Source organism: Parasteatoda tepidariorum, chromosome 8 (genome assembly GCF_982258835.1).
Source record: "Parasteatoda tepidariorum strain Cologne lab strain chromosome 8, Ptep-v5.0, whole genome shotgun sequence".
Classification (NCBI taxonomy): domain Eukaryota; kingdom Metazoa; phylum Arthropoda; class Arachnida; order Araneae; family Theridiidae; genus Parasteatoda; species Parasteatoda tepidariorum.
Window position 1 is genome coordinate 21,805,387 of NC_141762.1, and position 22,307 is coordinate 21,827,693.

Sequence of the window (22,307 nt, forward strand, 5' to 3'; positions counted from 1 at the left end):
TAGCTGAAACAATTGTGAGAATTGAAAGGACAAAAAATCAATGAAATTTAATTGGGTTCATTAAGCACTGATTTAATTATTAATGAATTAATTATTATATGAGTCAATAAAAAGTTCTTGAGAAATAATTTAAAAGATATATAAGAAATGTAATTAATGGGATTATGTATTTTTTAATAACAGGAGATAAAACAATATATTTGTAGTGCAGTGGGTTTCAAAACCAGTTATAGATTTGGAGAGAAAAAAATTTTCTTTCCAAATTTAGTTCCGTTCAAATTCGGAAATTACATTTTCTTTTTCATTAGTGCTATTTTGAAGAGAAAAAAAAATATAGTTTACAAATTTAATAGAAATCATAATTAGCTTTTTTTTATCATTATATTTTTTCGTTTTCTCTTTTTTTAAAAAAACTTAAGAGGAATAAATTTAAATTAACGAAAATGAATCATTGGGTGTTGTGGTTGTATAATATTAAGGCTTGATTATAAATGAAAAAAAGTTTTTAGAAAGTTGTCGATTAAGATGGCCGATGAATATAATGATATAGCAAATTTTACTTAGCAACATTAAAGTTTCATTTGAACTTTTTTTATGAAACAAGCCTCTAATGGCTGCACATCTCATATTTTTTTCTAAAAACAAACTGTTGGTTTGACAACAATTACTGCCTGTTTGGGTAATCCCTTTTCTGCCTAGTTACCTTTCAGCAATTCTTTTTTTTATTCTCTTTATGTTTCATTATTGCTAGCTTCTTTCTCTGAAAATGTTCTTTACGAACTTTTTCTGTCTAATGCTGGTAGTGTAATTAAAATTGTAAAGTAAGAATAAATTTTTATGCATAATTATATTTAAATTTTGTAAAATATAAAATGTAGATCTATTAAAATAATAAATATAATATAGATCTATTTTGTAAAATATATGTTAGATAAAAAAGAATTTTTTTCTTTTTTGGTAAAAAGACCTAATTTACGAAGCAATAAATGCAATTCGCTTGATAACAAGTTCACTTTTTCGATTGGTTTGGTAATTAACATCAGCTATACTAATGACTATTAGCGACAGTTTTGGATTCATCCTTGATGGCATTTGTGCTCACTACACCAATTTAGATTGGAGGTCAAATGTGGTGATAACAATAAACCGGCCTAGACACCCTGTAATTTTTCTGCTTCAAAGTAATACTTCATGAGTAATTTTGAAACTATTTTTATTATTAATTAAAAAAATACTATTATATAATTTTTATAGGAAAGCAAAATTCTTCCTTTACTGTTGAAACCGCCGTAAAAGAATTTTTTTCTTCTGAAAAAATTTGTATCGCCCACACCTTTAACTTTACATTCATTTAAACTTTTGTGTGTTCAAAGTATTTATTTCTCAGATAAATTGTTTAATTTTTGAAATGTGTGCATTATTATTCACTACTGGCCATTAAGATATAGTATACCAATGCCTTGTGTAAGAAGGAGAAATGCCTGCCAGCACGTGTCTGAGTTTGATCGAGGTCGAATTGTGGCCTACCAGGATTGTGGTTTATCATGTGGTTGTCATTTGCAAGACTGCAAGCGTCTGAAAGAATAGTTTAATGAATGTGAAGCAGCAGGGACTGTCAACACGGCGATCATGCCTTCGGTTACCCTTGACGCTGCATCACAGGCAGGAGCGTCTCCTGCCTGTAGATCGGCATCATGAAAGCAATTGTGACTACTGAAAAATGACTTTTGATGTACCAAGTGAATGAAGAGAGAAAAAACAATGAATTAAGGAATCTAAATTAGAGAATAGTGATATAATTTTGGAACTGGCTGGGAATTATATTTTAATTTCGTGTTTTAAAAAAATTGATAGATAGTTGAGACGCGTTAAATCGTGAACGCAAAACTGTTAAATCATCGTGATGCAAACAAAGTGAGGAGAAAGAAAAATTGGGTCGCTTTCATTTCAGCGACAATTACTTCATTGACATGCCGTTTTATCGACATCACATCATCGACAGATAATCTCCTCGACTAGTTCATTTCGACGACAGGGCCATTTCATTGACAGGCCATTTCGTGGACAGAACCGTTTTGTCGACGGGCTTTTTTTGACTATAGGGTTGTTTCGACGACAAAGCCGTTTCTTTCGTCAACAGGATCAGTTTGCAGAGAAGGTCATTTCGTAGGCTAAGTCATGTGTAATTTTGAAACTATTTTTATGATTTTTCAGATTACGCTCTATGCCCCTCGCACTTCTTCGTAATTCAGTAAATTTAGGGTGACTACCTACTATTAATAGTCTCTATGTAATGTATTTTTTTTTTAAATTTTAATAATATAATATTTTATTAATTTGATGTAAAAAATAATTTTATTGTTAACGCCACAATAGGCTATTCTATTGACAACGTTCAGGTTTTGATGCTTAGTAATGATTTGAAGACAATCCTTACCTATTCTGAGAACAAGTGCTGCTCTACTACAATTTAGATATTTTTTTTTTTTATGGCGGGCACTTGGAGCTATTGTCCATTGGCCACAGATAGTACCAGAACTGCTAATTCTCTTTTCGTTACCCAGTGGGCACCTGTGGCGAAGCCACGGTGGTGGAACAGCGTCGCCCACGTCACACTACCACAACCCGTTTATAGGGCGGGTCACATTCACACAGAAAGGAGAAAGGACATAGAACACAGATAGAGGGAAAGAAACATCCATGCCTTGCCCGGGATTCGAACCCAGAACCTTTCTGATGCAAGGACAGTTCCCTGCCCCCTACACAGACTGGTCGGCACAATTTAGATATAGAAAAGTAAATTTTGATTCGTGATAGTACTGTTTGATCACCGTTTGCGTTTAACTGTGTAACATAGACAACTCAATTAAAATTAAATTTTTTTTTAATGATTCAATAACTTCTAATATAAAAAAATGAAAATACATGTTAATATGTCGCTGTTGCATTACTTTAATTGAATCCCCCAATTATTTATCTAAGGGCGAAACCATTAAACGCGAGTGTAGGTTATGAGGTAGGTAGATACTTTATTTGCGTCGTACTAGAACTGCGCAATGGGCTATTGGCGATGGTCTGGGAAACATTCCTGATGATGATCCGAAGACATGCCATCACAATTTTGATTATCTGCAGAAGGGATGGCTCCTCTACTTTCGTATTCCGACCACCTGCACGTGAAGTCGAGCACTTTATGGTAGAACAGTTTAAATAGGATCGATGCCTCGCACCATCAGTCAATACGCAGGCTGATTAAAGTAGTCACCCACCCTTTTACTGACCACAGCCAGTGATGCTTAACTTCGGTGTTCTACTGGGAAGTGGGTAATAAGGAGCGCGCGCGCGTTGACTGAATGCAGCGAGAATGGTTCTTAAGAAAGCATGCGATTATCGCATTTCTGATCACAGAAAAAAAAAGATTCGCCAAGGAAAATTTTATTTATTATTTAGATTCCCTCATTCTTACTTCGCTAATAAAAGGTGTATGAAACCCTTAAATCTACATCAAGGTTAATTAGCAAATGGGATTTAGCACGCACAGAAATGGGCAGCATAAAATTTAGTCATGGAAAAAAACAAAATAAATAAATTAAATTTCAAAAATGGATGCAGAGGAAAACGGCGGAAGTTTTGAATCGCTAACAACTATTCAACCAAGTGTTCGCCGATTAGGTATGATATTAAGAGATAATTTTGTATTCTAGACAAGTAAGCTATTTTAAGATTTTTAATTCTAAATTACCCTTGAGTTTGATCAATTGTTCTTTTTAAGTAACGGTTTTATTTATGTCAATCAATGTCATTAATTTTTTTAATTTGTAAATAACATAAATCCCCTCGGAAAAAAAATTTATGCTAATTTTTTTTGAAGAAAAAAAAACATTCTTTTATTAGTATTAATTATTGATTTTGTTTGAAGATCCATTTTGGGCTACTCGTCTGTGGCAAAAGCTCTCCAAAGAAGCAATAACTAAAGTGCGAGTTTGCCGTCAGAGACACTTTTTGAAGAATTATGATGAAGTTTTCAATGGTGAAGATTTAGTCAATGTCGTTATTCTCTTTCTTAAGGAATGTACTGAGGAGCTGGATGTAAATCGAATTGAAAGACCAAATGCTGTTAAAGTAAGATTTGAAGTTTATTTTTAAAAATAGATATCCTACTATGTAGGGTGACCCGGGGTAATTCACGATCACTCTGTTTCTGGGGTAAATAATGATCACCTAAGTTTTATTTTAAAAAAATGATTTTTTTTTTAATTTGAGACATGGACAAGAATGCTTGTACACTTTACTAAAGTATAACTACATTTAGTTAATAATAGTTTTTTGTTTAATCTAACAAAATAAGTATCTTTTAAACTGCTCTCTGTATTTTCCATTTCAAAGATGGGTTTCAAAGTATGCACATTTCTGCAAAGATCCCCCTCCTTCTCTTAATAATAAATATTTTGAGTTACTTTCTTTTTCTTTGATATAAAAATAGTGTAAGCTTTTGTTTAATTGTTTCACATCTACTGTAAACATTATACAGTGTTTTCACTACAGAGCGAGAACGGGAGAATCTCGCATATTTTTTTCTTTTCTCGCATTAAAAAATTATTACCGCGAGAAATTTGCGCATTCTATAAATCAATTTCAAAAATCGCGAATTTCTCGCATTTTCGAACAAAGCTTAGAATTACGCCATTTAGAATAACATCGTTTCACTTTTCTGCCTGTATCTTTCATTATTTTCAACATCTGCCCCGTTATCTAGCTTCCCTATTTACCAGTATTGTTAAAAACCTTTTCGAACAACAGAACACAACCACAGAACCCCTTTCAGAACACATTTCTCTGCAACCACGTGTTTACTGTAGGTTAGGTTTCTTCATGTAAGACGTTCAAATTTTTTATGTGTTAAAGGCAAAATCTTCTATGATGATGCACCAAAAATATTCAATGCTTTAAAAAATAGAAGACGTTAGAAATGTATTATAATTAAAAAAATTTTTTTTCCTAGAGTTTGTGTTTTTTTAGTTTTTAGAAATCTCACTTAAGTTTTTGAAATCTCACCCTGTTTTTGAGAAAGGGTGAGAAATTCTCACCCATTTTTTTTCTATGATGAAAACACTGTTATAATTAATTATAGGAAACTATATCAAATGTTGCCCCCTACAGATGGGGTAATTATTGATCACTGGGATAATTCCTGATCATTGTCATTTCTTCTTATAAATAGTTTAAAAAATAGCTAATAAATAGTTCATTTTCTTTTCTAGAATAACAGTTCATATATTTATTAAGTGGAACAATTATAAAATATATTTTAACTATAATCACAAAATTTGTTTTTAACTGTATACAAGACCAATGTGCTCTGATATGCACTATTTCTAGCTTGTCTTACCTTGCTTCTATCTTAATTTTATGTGTGTACGTTGCTAGAATAATTTTTAAGTTGATAAATTAACCTAATATAAATATGGTGAGAAATTATAAGCCTAAAAAGGATACTAAGCTTCTAGGCAAAAATAGTGAATTTCTTTTAATGATTGAAAATGAAAATTTCAGTGTGAGAGCTGCTGCCAGAGCTGAAGAGTTAATCTTTATTCCTGCTTTTAAATAAAACGTTTTATTAGCAGTTTAAACATATATTTTTGGTTTATTTGTTTGATCTTAATGTCTTATTTGTTAATTACCATTGTATAATTATTTTTAAACAGCCCATTTACTGTAAAAACTGGTGATCAGTAATTACCCCAGAAATGATCAAGAATTACCCCGGAAATGATCAAGAGAAGGGGCAATTCCTGATCACTAAAAATTTAAGATCTTTTAAATTCTAATTAGATTTTCAAACAAAAGAAGGTAGAATAGGAATCATCTCATATAGCTTCAAACTTCCAGTAAATATTAAAATACTATCTTGAATAGTTTTTTCACAAAATAGATGTTTGCATTTTTTGATCAATAATTACCCCAGGTCACCCTATGTGTTAAAAATACGACTTGAAATGAAACTAATATTTAGTCTTTGTTATGACATCATGTTTCAGAAACGTTTACACTGAAATTTGCTGTCTTATTGATAGTAATTGTTTAGTTATTCTTAAGTTTTTTTTATTTATTCAATGTTTGATGAATTATAGTTGGGTGTACGAGTTGTAGATCAGGTGTAAAATACACTCATTGAATGTTCAAAGTAAATTAAAGTAACTGAAACTACATAACTGAAAAAAAGGGCAGTTTTTCCAACAAATTTCGATAAACTTAGTAAAACACCAAACTTAAAATTCTGAAATGAGGAGGTTTAAGTTCAAGGTCTTTCTACATTTTATTTTTCATATAATTTTTTTGGGGGGCAGAAGAAAGGCTAAGTCTTAGCAACTTTCGGGTAAAAGCCAACGAGAAACTAAGAAAAATGTCACAGAAAGGACCTACTCAGGGGTTGTAACTCATAGCCACCCTCTGGTAAACCTCTAGTTAGCGTGGCAGATCATGATATGGAAATATTCCCTTTTCTTTTACCAAATCATGCTTAAAACAAAATTGTAAGCTTTATATAAAAATTAAAACTCTAGTTAACAAAATATGTAAAAAGCAAGAGGAAATGGAAGGACTAAGCTAGAACTTTATATTACGCCAAAAAAAAGGTAACATGTTGAAAAGTCTTTTCATGTCTTTTCATTATTAAACTGAATTCATTGATTGAGTTATCATCATTTAATTTAAAAGAATTTTTTTTCAATATATGTATGCATATTCTGTGTAAAAGGGTGTTGCACTTTATAATTAAAGAAATAAAAAAAAGATTTGTAATTTAAATGTGGATTTGTGTAAGTACGCTAATACATATTTTAAATACTCTTAAAATATAGCTGCCTAAAGGAATGGTAAGCAATAGCAAGTGAAATTAGTTATAATGAATTATAATATTTGACTTTTTGAAAGTTGCTGCTAAATATAGAAATTAAGAGAATATATAAATTTCTTCAATTTTTACGGTGTTTTTCTTGCCAGCCTGTGATGATCATTTAGATAATATCATAACACTTAAAATATATTTCAAAATCTCTCATGTTTCAATTATTGCTGTTATATTAATAATTTTAAGCCTTATCTGAATGAAGTAGTTCTGACATTATCAAATTTCAATTTTGTATGAGTATGACACTTTTCCAATGGTTTGGCACCTGCCAAAAAAATGTACTGCACCATATGCAAAGATGATCACCAAGTTTTGATGACAAGGAAGTGATGCATAAGAATTAAAATTAAAATAATTGTGAGAGGCAAACATGATGGATAAACTTCGTAGCTACACTTGATCAAACAACTATTTACTACTTTCAGGCAGTTTTACTTTGTCACCTTATCAATTACAGAATCTAATGAAGGGAAATCTGCAACTAAGAGTTCACCGTTGTTAAATTTTCTGGTATCCAGCAAAAGGAAACGATTTGTGCCCACAGTCTGTCTATGGAAGGAACTCTCCTCACTATTTGCCTGGAGCAGTGGCAGTCAGTATGGTTATAAGAAGGTTTAACTATTCAAGTATAGGCCAATATTTAAGACATGTTTTGGCTCATGACAGTGATAGAAAGGTAATCAGGGGAGAGAGAAGCTCCTTTCTTTCTTCTTTGCATTATTCATTATTTCTTGTTACCATTGAAGCAGATAGCCTTAGACTTTGTGTTGAGGGGAGTTCTTTCTAAAGACACACTATGTTGATTTTGTTCTGTTGTTTCAGTCAAATTACCAGTCACAGTTAAAATTTTATAATAATTTATAGTTCTAGTGAAATTATTGACTTTTATCTAGAACATATTATAATTTTATTTTAACCAATTTGATTTTTCAAAAAAATATTTCTCTCTATAAAAGGTATGCCAGGTTTTAATGGATAAGAAATTTTTCGAGTGTGTGTCTCCTAAAGGTAATTTGAAGTTTGAAGATAGTTCACATCGATTCTACAGATTTATCGATGATAAGATTACTCAAGATAGTCATAAAGACTTAAATACTGGTGTGGAAAACCTTGGTTTTGTGAAGTAAGAATTTATTATTATTTTTTTTTTAATTTTTAAAGACTTTTCTATTTCATCTGAGTTTAGTCTTAAGAAGAATATCAAATATAAAAATTTTCTTATTAATACTTTTTGGAAAAACCAGCTATAGCAGAAACTAAGTAATTTTTTGTACTAAAAGTTTGAAACTTTATCTCTTTTGTCTGCATAATTTAAAATTGTTCTTTGTTTCGAAAATAATAGTGTTAAGAATTACTTTTATTCTTTCAATTCTAATATTTGATAAATTTATCACTTATCTTTATATCTTTTACTTCATTAAATTGTTATTTTTGCACTTAATGAGTACAATTATATTGTCAATGATATTTTATGATATATGAAGTAACTAAATGTCATAATTGCAAAAAATTTAGAAATTAATGAATAGAAGAAAAATAACTTTTGAACCTGAAATGTGAAAATATTTTTTTTAGCTCGCCTGTAGCAGATGAGAATAAAGAAAATGTTAGAAATTCTTCTTTTGGTCATAACTCAAGCTCTTTGACTCCAAATTTCATAAGATCTGCCAAAAGACATTCAATCCGTTTAAGGACACCGCTTTTAAAAGTGAGGGACACCAAACCTAGCCCTGTGCGTTTGTCGAAAAGAAATTCAAGATGTTCCGGCTCAGACCAAGAAGGTAAGAATTTTTGCTCACTTTTTCAGTTATAAAGAAATTGTATAAAAAAGTTAGCTTTAAAATAAAAATTAATTGAGAAAATATACTTATTCGTTACTGGGAAGTGCAAAAAGTTGGCATACTATTATTGACACTACTGACACTTAATTTTAGTAATGGGTGTAATTTTAATAAATACCAAACATAGCTTTATATAGTTACAAAGAATTTTATAACTAAATTTGGTGCCGATTATAGCTGCACCAAGATTGTAAATTTTTCTGATAATTTTTTTACGGTCCCATTAAAGATAAAAGTACAAGAGAAACTTGTTTGATTTTGAATTTTAAATATCATGAGTTGCCTCCAGGCATTATGCCAAATGATACTGAATACAGTTAATCTTTTCTTTTTTTGTTGCTGGGATGAACTACTGAATGCGTGTTTTGCTTTATCTTATAACGTAATGCCGCTCAGAAGGGTTACGGATAATAATAGGAAATAAATAATAAGCATTGGAGTTATTTTAGCTTTTTTATTTGTCTTAAAGTTTTGTGCAGTGCTGTTGTTCAGTGCTGCTTATTTTTCATCCCAAACGAAAAATGGATAACTATGTGTAAATGGATAGAATGCTAGTGAAATTATGAAACAAAAATTTAAATTTCCACCAGTGTTTTCATTACAGAAAAAAATGGGAGAGAATTTCTCACCCTTTCTCAAAAACAGGGTGAGATTTCAAAGAGTTAAGTGAGATTTCTAAAAGTTAAAAAAACACGAGTAGACTTGGAAAAAAATTATTTCTTTAATTATAATACATTTTTAACATCTTCTAATTGAATATTTTTGCTGCATCATCATTTGGAAAATGTTCTATATCTCCTTTTTCATCAGCTATTATATTTATTTGACTGAAAAATATCCGTATTTGTTTCGTTTTGACCGTTTCACCCGACATTTGTTTAATTTTCATTTGTCCGCTACGGAGTAAAAGATGCCGCCTTAACAAGGTATTTGTCCATCTTACATTCATGCACAAAAAATGTAAACATCTTACATGAATAAACCTTACCTACGGTGAAAACGTGACTGCAGAGAAATGTGTTCTGAAAAGGGTTCGGGGGAGGGGGGATTCTGCTGTTCGCACTGGTTCTGATCAATACTGGTAAATAGGGAAGCTATATAACAAGGACCAATGTTCAAAATAATGAAAGATCAAGGAAGAAAAGTGAAACGGATTTTATTCAAAATGGTTAAAGACGAAATTTTTTCCAAAATTCGCGCATTTTGAAATTGATTAATAGAGTGCGCGAACTTCTCGCGTTTATAATTTTTTATTGCAAGAAAAGAAAAAAATATGCGAGATTCTCGCGTTCTCGCACTGTAATGAAAACACTGCACCATCAAAATTTAAATCACAACCATCAGTGAATCAAGAAAAATGCGAACCCAAATGAAACAAAGAATACAAGGGGAAATAAACTATTTTTATCATGTTTCTACCAGTTGGACTCTACTATTTTCTATAGGCAAAGCTTTTAATTATGTTTTACACACAAGGAGTGTACTTTGTATAAACTTTAAGCATTACAAACAGCAACTGTGTTAAGTAAGAAATTTATCAAAAACTTTAAAGCTAAAACTGAACTAAAACTGAACTAAACTGAACTGAACTAAAACTTAAGCTAAAACTGAAAAAATAAGAACTTAAATATGTTATTAAAGTTATGATTTTATTAAAGTTGTATGTATTATTTTATACTTTTAATATGTTTGTTCACGGATAAACATCTTAATCACTCCTTCTTTTTAGATGTCCATTACCTGAGAGAAACTGCTTTGACTCTTTTACTGCAACTCATTGATGTCCCCATGTTAGAAAGCATTTTGTCTGTCCCTTACGATTTACCAGAGCTACCAGAAGCGCCTCAGCCTTTTGTGCTGGAGAATGATTTTACTCCTCGTAAAGTTAAACCTGCCAAAGTTGATTTCAGAGGTCCGGTTGCTGACATCCCATGGGTGAAGACTGCTTCTGCTTGCCTAGATGGCTTGCATCCTGCGGGTATTGCAGGTCTGTGGTCTCTGCAGGCCTGCAAAGTACTTTGTTATCGATCTGTTGTTGACAGATTTTCATGTTCTGCTGAATCTCTAATTCCTGGGGAATATTTTTCTATCTGCATTCCTATTGTTAATATGCTGAAGAATGACTCTAGGTCAAGAGCTTTATATGCATTGCAGCTCCTGGTTTATATTCTTCCATGGAAAAGGCAAAAGCAGCTGCAGAATCTTCTTAGATTTTTGCATCTAGTTGTAAATGACATTTTTGTCAGCATTGATAAGAAGGTAATGCTTTCTTATAATAATTATCTTTGATCAGGTATTTTTATTTATCTACATTATCTCAATTTTATGTTTTCTAATAATTATTGTTCAAAATTGCATTAAAATTATTGTCAAAATTTGTATTGAAATAGGCTTAGGAATGCAGGGCTAAAGAGAATAGAAGGGCTGGTTCACTCCTTTGAAGTATCTCTTGCCGCGCCGATCCTCCGACGTCACTCTAGTGACGTCACTTTGGCGCAAAGCTCGCGCTTTTACTTCAAGAACGGAGCGTTTGGCCTTACTAGCTCTAACTAATATAGGATCATTTCTTTTTGCGAGATATTCTAAGACATTTGTTATTTTCTATAATGACTTTCCTCAGTTTTTGCAGTGAATTTACAAGAATTTAAAACTATTATCGAAATGCCAGTTTGCGCGATTGCAACTTGCAAAAATTCTGATATAAAAACAAAAGGAAAAAGTATAATTTTTCGCGTGTTCCCTAAAGTAAATGAACAACTATGTAAAGAATGGATTCCGAAATGACACAGTTAATATAAAACCGCAATACGTTTATTCTGTCGTAAAGAACTTTTATAAAAATTCATTATCTAAATAGAAACCGCCTCGCTACTTCATAAAGAAAGGCAGGTGAAAAGAATTAAAAAATAGATAAAGTCAAAGAAAATTAAAATGTAAGTAAAAAGTATAAATAAAATATATAGTATATAGTTGAAATTCTCCTAATTTCATAACATATTTTTTAATGTAGTTATTCTAAATATTTATGATTTTTTTTAAAAATTATATTCTCTTCAATTTAAATATCTATATATTATATCATCGTAAATTTAAATGTCTATAAACAATTGTAAAATTTCTGATGTCATTATGAACCTAAATTATTATTTTGTTTCAGTAATTAGCGTTTAAGGTTGATGTTTCCTAATGATTAAGTATGAACAAATTGCTATTAACGACATATTTTAAAATCAGGGATTCTAAATTTAACTTAACTTATCTTTATAAAAGAATATGTAGATAAAAAAAGTGTCGATATATGCCTTCATTTTTCTTAATAGTTAAAGTTAAAACTGAACTTTTTAAAATAAAGTATTTATCGTGTCATTTTCACCAACCAGCAAAACATTTTTATAAGTTTAAAATGGTATTTTTTTAATATAATAACCAAGAAAGTTTTTTTTGAACTATGTTTATGAACGGAAATAATGTGTTAATTACGTAAAGTTTGAAGGCTAATAACCATAAAAAGTCTAACTTATTTTAACAAGAGAAAGATGCAAAGTTATCATATCTTTGCTTGCGATCTCCGAGATCTGTAGACACAGTGACGTCATGAGGAGGGAAATCGTAGCTTCAGCTCTAAGAGCGGAGTGAACTAGCCCTTGTATTCTCTTTAGCCCTGTTAGGAATGTATGTTTTATCTTAATTTATTGATTTGGTTAGCTTACCAGTTAGACCCCAAAGTCTTACAGCAAGATACTGCACCTATATGAATGCAATTTTTGACAATAATTATTAGAAAACATTAAATTAAAATATTTTAGATAAATAAAAGAACATATTCAAAGACACATAAAATAACATATATTTCTCTGCATAAGCTTAATAAGGCTTTTTGATTTCAAATTCACCCAACATTAGAAACTTCTGTATAAGCTATTTTTAAAAAAAGAAACACTACTCTTGGAAATAGAAATGTACCCCTTCTCTTTTAGTAACTGTTGCATTGTAGGTAAAGAAGCATAGACCTTCGGAATTGGTGATTAAAAGATTAAAAAATAATAGTATTTCTTTTAAATTGTTTATTTTTCAATTTTTATATTTAGGCATGCCATTATCAATTATCATTTTATTTATTTTTATGTTTTGTATGTTGTACGTTCCGTTATATTTGCAGATTATCGCTTATCTTCTGGAATTTTTCAAAGTTAGAGGATCTGATTAAAAGCTGACCACCAAAAAATTTAAACTTTTAAAAATTTCCTAAAAGTTCTCAACTTATATTCGGAAATATTCTGTAAATGTTCATAACAGAGAAGCTCGCCTAGGTTCCTATGCAGTTCTTAATCCCGATGGTGTACCATACCTCCCTAAAATTATGTTTAAATATTTGCTGAACACCCTAATAAAGCTTTGCAATGTTACTTTCTATGATATTTATTTTATTTATGAATCACAGGACATATGTCCTGAAATTTTCTTAGTTAAGAATATAAATTAAATTAATTTTCATTAAATTAGAGAGAGCGAGAGAAAGTTGTAGAACTTGAGTGTCAATGTCAGATCATTAAAATTATAATTTTAATAATTTAACTTTTTATTAAAAATCATTGTTTTCATCATTAATTTAAGAAATAATTAAGGTAATTCAGCATGTTTTTTAAAGGGATTTTCAGTAATAAGAATAAATAATAGAAATTAGTGTTGTAAAATTATTAAAATATTTTTAGGCAAGCTTATGCTACATTGTATATACAACTATAAAAAATAAATTTATTGAAGAGTATTTCTAAAAATTCTCAGCTTATTTTTGGAAATATATTGTTTATGTTCATAGTAGAGAAGCACTACTAGCAGTATATCATGAGATTTTTGGCCACGGGTTCCTATGCTGTTCATAATCCTGATGACATGCCCTACTTTCTTTAGAAGCATATTTCAATATTTAAGAAAAATACCCTGTATAAAGTTTTACAATGTTACTTTCGATGATATTTTTTTTGTATCAATTATAGGACAAATGCACAAGTGAAACTATTTAATGTTTAAAAAAAAAATAATGAGACACACAGAAATACCATGATAAAATGTATTAAATGATAAATTTGGTTAGTTAAGAACATTATATTTATTTTCATTAAATTAGAGAAAGCGAGAGAACACTGTAGAATTTGAATGTTGATGATTTAGTTCAGAACATTGAAATCATGTATTTAGCTTGACTTTTCTTAAAAAAAATTATTGTTTTATTTATCAATAATGTAAGTAATGATTAAGGTAATGTGTCATGTTTTCAAAGAGGTTTTCAGTACTAAGGCCTTCTATAAAAATGTTTTGTTTTAAAGTATGGATGAAGAGTATAAATTTAGTAAAATACTTTTTTGTTATTAAATTGTTAATGAATCTAAATTTTTGTGAGGTATTATTTATACTTTATTTAACTGGTTCCTTTAATAGAAAAGCAGCTGTAAAACAAAGGATTAAAAAGCTTTACAGCAAGTTGTTTTTGTTACAAGTGAACTGGTTTTTAGCTATGTAAGTTTATTATGCTTATGAAAATAACCTATGCATCTAAAAGCATTTTCTATAAAAGAATTTAACTAATTCCGCTTTAATTTTTTTAAAGTAAAACAGTGCATTTTTTGTCTATAGAGTCAATAAATAATAATAATGTTTTTAAAAATATTTTGTGCAGTTACCCTCAAGAAGGAAAGTAAAAAAAAAAGAAAAAAAGATTCAATGGCTATTTTTTAGTACTAAATCTAGCAACAACAGTACAATATTGTTTTTATATTACTTATCTGTTTATTCTAGGTTACAAATTATGGGGCAGTTTTCATTCTGTAGTTTTTAAACATCCATTAGTCTCAGACGAGACACCAAAAATACTTCATGATTTCCTATTGTTTAAAGCTGATGTATTTTCTCAAGTGTCAGTAAATTTGCAATTTTATATATTTTTTTATGTTGCTTATCTGCTTATTCTAGGTAACAAATTATGAAGCAGTTTTGAGAGATTTTCTTTCGGTAGTTTTTAAACATCCATTAGTGTCAGACGAGACACAAAAAATACTTTTTGACTTCTTATTGTTGAAAGCTAATGTGGTTCCTCGAGTGTCAGTAAATTTGCAAGCTATACAAAAATCTGGTATGTATTTCAACTCTATGAATGTTCTCGAATGTCTTACTAAGTATTTCTTGAGTAAATTAGTTTTATCTTGATTAATTAATTTATTGATTTAATATTTAAATTATTTCTTGATTAATTTGATTTTGTATTAATTTCAGATTATTTAGTTATTTTATATTAATTTCACTTTTATGAGAAAAGTTTTAAAGGTTGTTAAAAAAAATGTGGAATTTCATTTAGCATGTTCGCTAGTTTGCCTAATTGCTATGCTTGCAACAAATTTCTTACTTAAATTGTTTTGATTTAAATTGCATCGTTCTACAAGAAAATGTTAAGTGTTTATAAAAATATATTGTGAACTTTAAATTTTGTTGGTTTGCCAATTGCACTTAATGTTTCACTAAATATTTTTCTTTTACTCATTTTTTTCCTGAAGATAATAAGATCTTACGGAAAAATATATTTCAAATTTTTTCATATGGCAAGTTCAAAAATTGAATTTTTTTTGCCTGAATTTAACCATAATGATTCAATGATCCCATATTATGTTTGATAACTGTATATCTTTGTGTGTAAGGCGGCATCCTATTTTTTATTTCGAAAAAGAAAATTTCAAGTATATGGGTGTATAAGTCGACCACTAAAAAAAACGAATTAAAAAAGTTTATAAAATTTAAAAACTTAAAAAAATTATTAGTGTCTTGATATATACATTTGTCTGCAAATAAAGATGCATAATATTGATGAATCTGACACAGATGATTTTCTGGAATCTTTAAATTTGCAGCTTTCATATCTTTAAAAGGTTTTCACTGTTTTATATATTTCGAAATACTTTTTAATTGTATTTATGACATATTAAAAATAGTTTTTGAAAGGGGCAAATTGATACATAGTTATTCATATCAATCTCATAGTTTATAAGGTATCTATATTTGACAATCAATGAATGTCTGACTTTATTACACCCCTGGAGTTTAGTAAAATTTTGGTGCTTAAATAAAAAGTCGACTTATACATGGTAAATGTCATATGATGTAAATGTTATATGTGGTAAATGTCTCTTGCTTCCATCAAATTCATAAAAAAAATCTTTGAATAGTCTAATACTTGTGTGTGTTATTTTATTTATTTATTATGTTTACACTGGTGACAGGGCTGCTACTGTACATTTTTTCTGTTGCTTACTGAACCCCATGATTGCTTTGCAATTGTGTTTTTCCTAAAAATGAAATTAGTCACTTAAAATGTACGCCATAGAAATATTCTTTTGTTCTATTAAACTCAAGTGATCAAGTGCTTACCTCTTAAAATTTACTTTGTGATTTTATCGAGAACCATATGTGGTCCCAAATCATTTTTCATAAATAATATTTAAAAACATTACTATCAGCTTTGCATACTTAGTAAATTCGAAGGTGAAATACAGCTTTTATTCTAATAAAAGTAAATTTTATAATTTAATAATTTTTAATTACTCCAGAAGAAAAGAACTTCTTTTTGAACTTTACTGTTGTATTGTTTATATCAAATGTAATAAAAGTTATTTATTATTAGATTATTACATGAATAGCATTTAAGCAAATTTAATTCATCTAAAGATTGTTTATCATTTGGTAACTGAAATCAGTTATTATGAAATGTATTTACACATTATTTAATATTCCAAATGTGAATTAATTTTGCTAAATTAGCTAATTTAGCTTTTAATATTCTACATTAAATGAAATGAAAAATGTAATAATACCAGGAGAAAATAATAGCAGTTTAAATTAATGAATAGTTTGTTATCAGGGATGAGATTTTTCCGCTTTTTAGCGGATTTCCGCTTTTTTCACATTTATCTCTTAAATTTCAGCCTTTTTATCAAAAATTCAGATTTTCTAAAAATTTAATTTTTTTTTATAAGTATTCCGCTTTTTCAGAAAATTCATCGATTTTCAAAGAGAAACAGAACATTTAAACTACATAGCTACCAATCCTTTCTCATTTTTACTTATTTTACCTATTTTCTCCCCTTTTACACGCAGCAGATAAGATTTTCCGAATTTTTTACCCGCCCTCCAGATAGATCCGAATTTCATAGTTCAAACGACGCTGCTTCTGACAAGCCTTTTAGAGGTCCCAAGCCTGGAATCTGCTAATATCTTGATTCTTATTCACACGATTTTAATATCAAACATAGCTTTTCATATTTGCGTGTTGCGATTCTTATTCACGCGATTTGAATATTGTACGTTGCGATTCTTATTTACGAGATTTAAAAATCCGATATTGTGATTCGTATTTACGTCTTTTTAAAAACCTATGTAGCGATTCGTATTCACGCAAGTTTAAAATTCAATGTGTTGATTTGCTCATGCGGTTTATAATATCAAACATTGATTTTCGTATTTATACGTGATTTTTAAATAAGGCATTGGGATTCGCATTCACGCATTCTAAAAGTTATGCATCACAATTCTTATTTATGCAATCTAAAAATTACGCATCATGATTCGTATTTACCCTATCTAAAAATTGTGAAGCGTGATTTGTATTTACGCGTTTAAAAAATTCTATATCCCAGTTTGTATTTTTTCATTTTCAAAATCGTATATCTAGTTTCATATTCATGTGATTTCAAAATCCATAATTGTTATTCATATTCACGCAATTTTAAGATCAACTATCGCGATTCTTGTTAGAAGTAAATTTTTTTTTAATTAGTTACTATAAAGGTGACTGTTTTTCTAACGACGATTATTAGTATATGTAAGTGTTACAACATCAGAGAAACTGGAAGGGAATATATTCAAAACTTACATTCTGTGCTTGCAAAGAAGAAAAAATAGGGTTTGTCACAAGATGTTTGAAGATGGACTAACGACTAAATATAGCAAACATAAAAGATATAGTAAACAAAAGCAATCACTTAAAAAGGGATTTAATTAAAAAAAATTTTGGGGGGAAAAAGAGTTAATTAACTCATCATCAAAATTTTATTTATAATTGCTGTTATTTATGCTATAAAATGCAAAATTCTTATCAAATAAAAAACAATTATCTAAACAGTTGCTGATTGTCATGTAATTTTTCAAACTAAAATAGCAATTTTTGTATGTTAAGGAATTACTATATATTTCTACTTTACTGTTATTGATATGTTTCAGAGGGCTGTAGTTAGATTAGACTATAATGTGAACATAATGATTCGGTCCATTGTTAAAGTTTTTTTTCCCCAATATAATTAAAAAAGTAATATTACTGATATATTTGCTATAAATCACATAACAGTATTTATTAAAAGAAATGAAATATTAATGTATATTCTTAGTAGTTTTAATTTGCTGAACCAGGTAGTTTCTCAAGTAGTAATTGTCTCTTATGTGAACTGAGGAAAAATATAACTTCCAGCTTTATTTTTTCAATTGGTAATTTTTTTTCCACTAAATGTTAAGTATCAATGTAATCGTTTTTATAATAAGAGATTAGTACACAATTGTATGTCAACACATTATTTATTACCTTAAACTGTCTGGAATTTATTATTAAAGGGTTGCGCTTGCGTAAAATTTACTATCATGGAAATTCAGCTTTTTTGCGTTTTGGCTAATCTCATCCCTGTGTTATGGAATAGTGCCCTTTTATTAATTTCAGATTTTGCTTTCTAATTAATTTCATATTAATCATGACTGTAACTTTTTGATTTCGTTTTTTATTTGGAATCGGATCACGTGACTTGCTTGTCCATGAAAATAAATTGAAATATTATAACCTCATTTAGTTTTGTGCTTTAGTAAGAAAGATAATTTTTTATATATAATTCTTTGTTTAAATAATTTTTCTTTAAAAATTAATAGTAATGAAAATACAATGTGAAATTGTTTAGTAAAAACTGAGACTATCTTAAAAAAATTTAAATCTGGATATTTTATGTTTATTTATTATTTTTTTTTTAAGGATTTAAGTTTTGTGACAGAATTCCAGAAGAAGATCTGGCAGCCTCATCTGCAAAATTCACTGAACAGAGTCTGTATGACTTGGCTATGCATGTTGTTGATAGCACTCACATAAAACTTGCCGACAAGAAAACTTGGATAAAAAAACTTAAAAAACACCACCACAAAACTTATGAAGCTTTCAATTTCACTGAATGAATATTTAATTAAGATTTTTAAAATTTTTTTTTATTTTTGTGGTTGTTGAAATATTTGAATTTGAGTATAACATCATTTTAGTGTTCAGTTTTTGGAAATTATTTTATATTCAGTCTTCTGTGCTAAATTTAATTATAGATAGTATTGCTTTTATTAAGGATTTAGAAAAACAATTTTGGAGCATGCTTAAAAAAGAGTTTTAATACCTAACCACAAGTATGTATGTGGTTCTAATTTGAAGTTTTATACAAATGTTTATTTCTTTGATGGTGTAGCTGAGCTGAATCATCTGAGATTAGAAACAACATTTCTTTGAATTTTTTATAATATTTTGAAACGAAGTAAATTTGATTTTTTTTTAAAGTTTATTTCATTAATTTATTCAAACATTTTGGTCAATTTGGATTTTTAATTTGGAAGTCAGTTTGGATTTTTTTAAAAAAGTTTATTCCTTTGATTTATTTATAACATTTAATAGTAAATATGGATTTTTTTAACTGTTAGGCTATATAATTTGTAACCAGTGGAGAATGGCCTTAAAATTCAGAACAGTGATTTGCTGTGAAGTAATATGGATATATGTACTTGTGATAATAAAAATTATTAATTTTTAAAGGTCTGTTGTAAAAATTAAAGTCTATATTTCATTTGGAGTGAAAGTGACCATTGTCACATCTCAGTTTTTTTTTTTTTTTTATACAGAGTTGATATTATTATTTTTTTTTTTAAAAAAAGAGATAATATATATTTAATGTTAATAATGTACATTCAATTCTTGAAAATTTTGTCTTATGTTTGATTAAAGCATTGTATTCAACTTTAAGAAGTTATTACTAAAAAAGGAAATAAATGTATTGTAATTATTGAAAGGGGAATTTATTTTAAACTTAAATGCTATTTTCCTTTTTTTTAAATATATATTTTTTTATTTTCTGTGAGCTTTAAGTGTTTTAATAAATTTTTACTACCAGTTGAATTTTACTTAAAATAATTGGGGATAAAAGGGAGAAATAAATTATTATGTAGTATCAGAATTTGAGAAATTTATTTAATTTAAATTCTTAAAAAATATGAACTGTGTAAATAATGGAAGCATTATATCAACTGACACTTAAAAAAAAATGGGCCAAAATATTTAATTCTTAAGGAACTAAGTATTTTAGTCAAATTTTAAATTTAAAAAAAGTTTTAATATTATTGTTATCAATTATTTAATCACAGTTATATGATTTAAAATTAAATTAATTACTCTTCTTTTAACCGACAATAAATCATGTTGGATGTAGAAGTTAGATGTTTTTTTGTACTCCTTTTCGAGTTATCATTGATTTGTCTATGAAGCCTGACAGCATATAGAATGAATGTAATATATTTGCATGAGTTGAAATTCAAAATTCCATATGTATTAATTGGAATCCATATTTATTGTACAGTGCGCCAAAAGAAAGACCATCCTGAATAACTTTTTATCGAATGATCAGATCTTCATGTTTTAGGATTCAATCTTAATAGTTTCAGAGATGACCTCAAATATGAAAATTAATTTGTACAGTCGATATTTTAAGTTACAAAATTAGACACAAAAACATATTTTCTGTGAATAAACATACCTTTTTTGGTTCGAGGGATTTGGATTTCTCACAATCTGGGAAAGCCTCAATCTGGGAAATATGGTCCCAATAGTTTGTCCAGGAGAGCGGTCAAAAATTTGAACCCCTGAATGTTAATTTTACTTTTTGTGTACTTCCCCATATCTCGAAAACTTTTTAAACAAATTTAAAAATGTTTACACAATTATGAAATTTGTTTATCCAAAGATAATTCCATGCAGAAATAATTTTTAGGAAGTATATTTTTTATTTTATTTAGTAATAGTATTGTTAAGCATATGAGCATTTTTACACATAAAGAATGAAATTTTACATAACAAAATTTGAGCAAAATTACACCAATAGCTCCTGAGAAATTGAATTTTAAAAACACAATTTTTTTCATATTTTGTCTTGTAAAATTACATTTTTTAAAATTACATAAAAAACTATGTATTTTGCAATTCAGAAATTTATTGACTATTTTCAATATAATAATAAAAATTTTATGAAGTTTATATTTTGCAAGGAATTATCTTTGGACAAACGAATTTGCTAATTAATTATGTGCAAAAAGTTTTCAATTTTCTTAAAAAGTTTTCGAAATATGGTGAATTACGCTAAAAGTAAAAATAAAATTAAGTGGTCTAACATTGGGACAGTTCTCCTGACCAAACTATTAAGTTCATATTTCCCAGACTGCAAGTAGTGGTCATAAGTCCAAATCCGTCAAAAAAATGCTTGTTTATTTAGAGAAAGTAAGTTTTTGAGTATGATTTTGTAACTTATAATATCGTCTGCACTAATTAATTAGCATATTTGAGGTTACTTCCTGGAGCCATTAAGATTGATTTCTAAAACGTGAAGATCTGATCGTTAGATCAAAAGTCCCTTTGAGTGGTTCTTTTTTTTTTTTAGCTCATTGTGTAATGTACCGATTTTGATAAATCACAAATGAGAAAAATGTTTTTCTCTGGAATGGGATTATCTACTTTACATATATTTATTTCAAATATCAAAATGTATTTTGCATTTACTTTATGAAATAAATATGAATATAATTTTTGTTTGCTTTTATTTATTGAATCTACAGTTTTTCTTTTTAATCTACAGTTTAAAGTAAATATTTAATATGAATAAAAATTTCCTCCTATAAAGTGTTGTAATTTAGGTTAAGGCTTGTATAATATGTATTTATCCAAATTTTGTGCAGCTAACTCAATTCTATCCGTATCAAATCTAAACTCAATTATAATCCGTATATTTGATAATTTGTGACTTTTCTTCAGTTTTGTTGACAACAATGATTTGGGATTACCCACAAAATAGATTTTCCGGATTTAAACTCATCCTCTTTCTCCATCAAAACTTTCCTCCTTATAAAATATTTTGTTTTATGAAAATACTGAACCATGATCCGCCAAAAAATCCAAAGGTTTATTTATTATAATTTATGCCTACTGTAATCCACATGTTCGTTAAATTTCAATTACCATATTTTAATAATCATTAAATAAAAATGTTTGCATGTGTTATTTTTATTATACAGAATTATTAAAAAAACATGCACTGTGCTTTTATATCTGAATATAAATAGAAAAATGAAGAAATTTATTGTTTTAATTTAATTTATAATATTTTCATTAAATTTCAGTGTATCTTTAAATATTAAAATATATCATAATGTATCATAATTTTAAAATCTAATAATTAACC

At 28.4% G+C, this 22,307-nt stretch overlaps 1 protein-coding gene across 3 annotated transcripts; it reads left to right on the forward strand.

Moving 5' to 3' along the window:
• Positions 1-3,360: 3,360 nt before the first annotated feature.
• Positions 3,361-21,656, forward strand: LOC107454479 (DEP domain-containing protein 7). 3 transcript variants are annotated; one of them, XM_087149974.1, is made up of 7 exons: positions 3,361-3,672; positions 3,920-4,122; positions 7,867-8,033; positions 8,486-8,691; positions 10,481-11,010; positions 14,722-14,881; positions 18,806-21,656. In XM_087149974.1, the coding sequence occupies exons 1-7, from the start codon at positions 3,603-3,605 to the stop codon at positions 19,000-19,002; spliced, it is 1,533 nt and encodes a 510-aa protein (XP_087006100.1). In that variant the 5' UTR covers positions 3,361-3,602; the 3' UTR covers positions 19,003-21,656. The 3 variants fall into 3 exon arrangements, with proteins under 3 accessions (XP_087006100.1, XP_087006102.1, XP_087006101.1); XM_087149976.1 differs by lacking the exon at positions 3,361-3,672 and adding an exon at positions 7,368-7,586 and having other exon boundaries at positions 3,982-4,122; XM_087149975.1 differs by lacking the exon at positions 3,361-3,672 and adding an exon at positions 7,336-7,586 and having other exon boundaries at positions 3,985-4,122.
• The last annotated feature ends 651 nt before the right edge of the window (positions 21,657-22,307 follow it).

Bases quoted from the DNA above. Each gene is read 5' to 3' on its own strand.
- LOC107454479 (XM_087149974.1), top strand. From the start codon at position 3,603: ATGGATGCAGAGGAAAACGGCGGAAGTTTTGAATCGCTAACAACTATT. The intron at 8,034-8,485 runs GTAAGAATTTAT...TATTTTTTTTAG, and splicing joins GAAAACCTTGGTTTTGTGAA to CTCGCCTGTAGCAGATGAGA. The intron at 14,882-18,805 runs GTATGTATTTCA...TTTTTTTTTAAG, and splicing joins GCAAGCTATACAAAAATCTG to GATTTAAGTTTTGTGACAGA.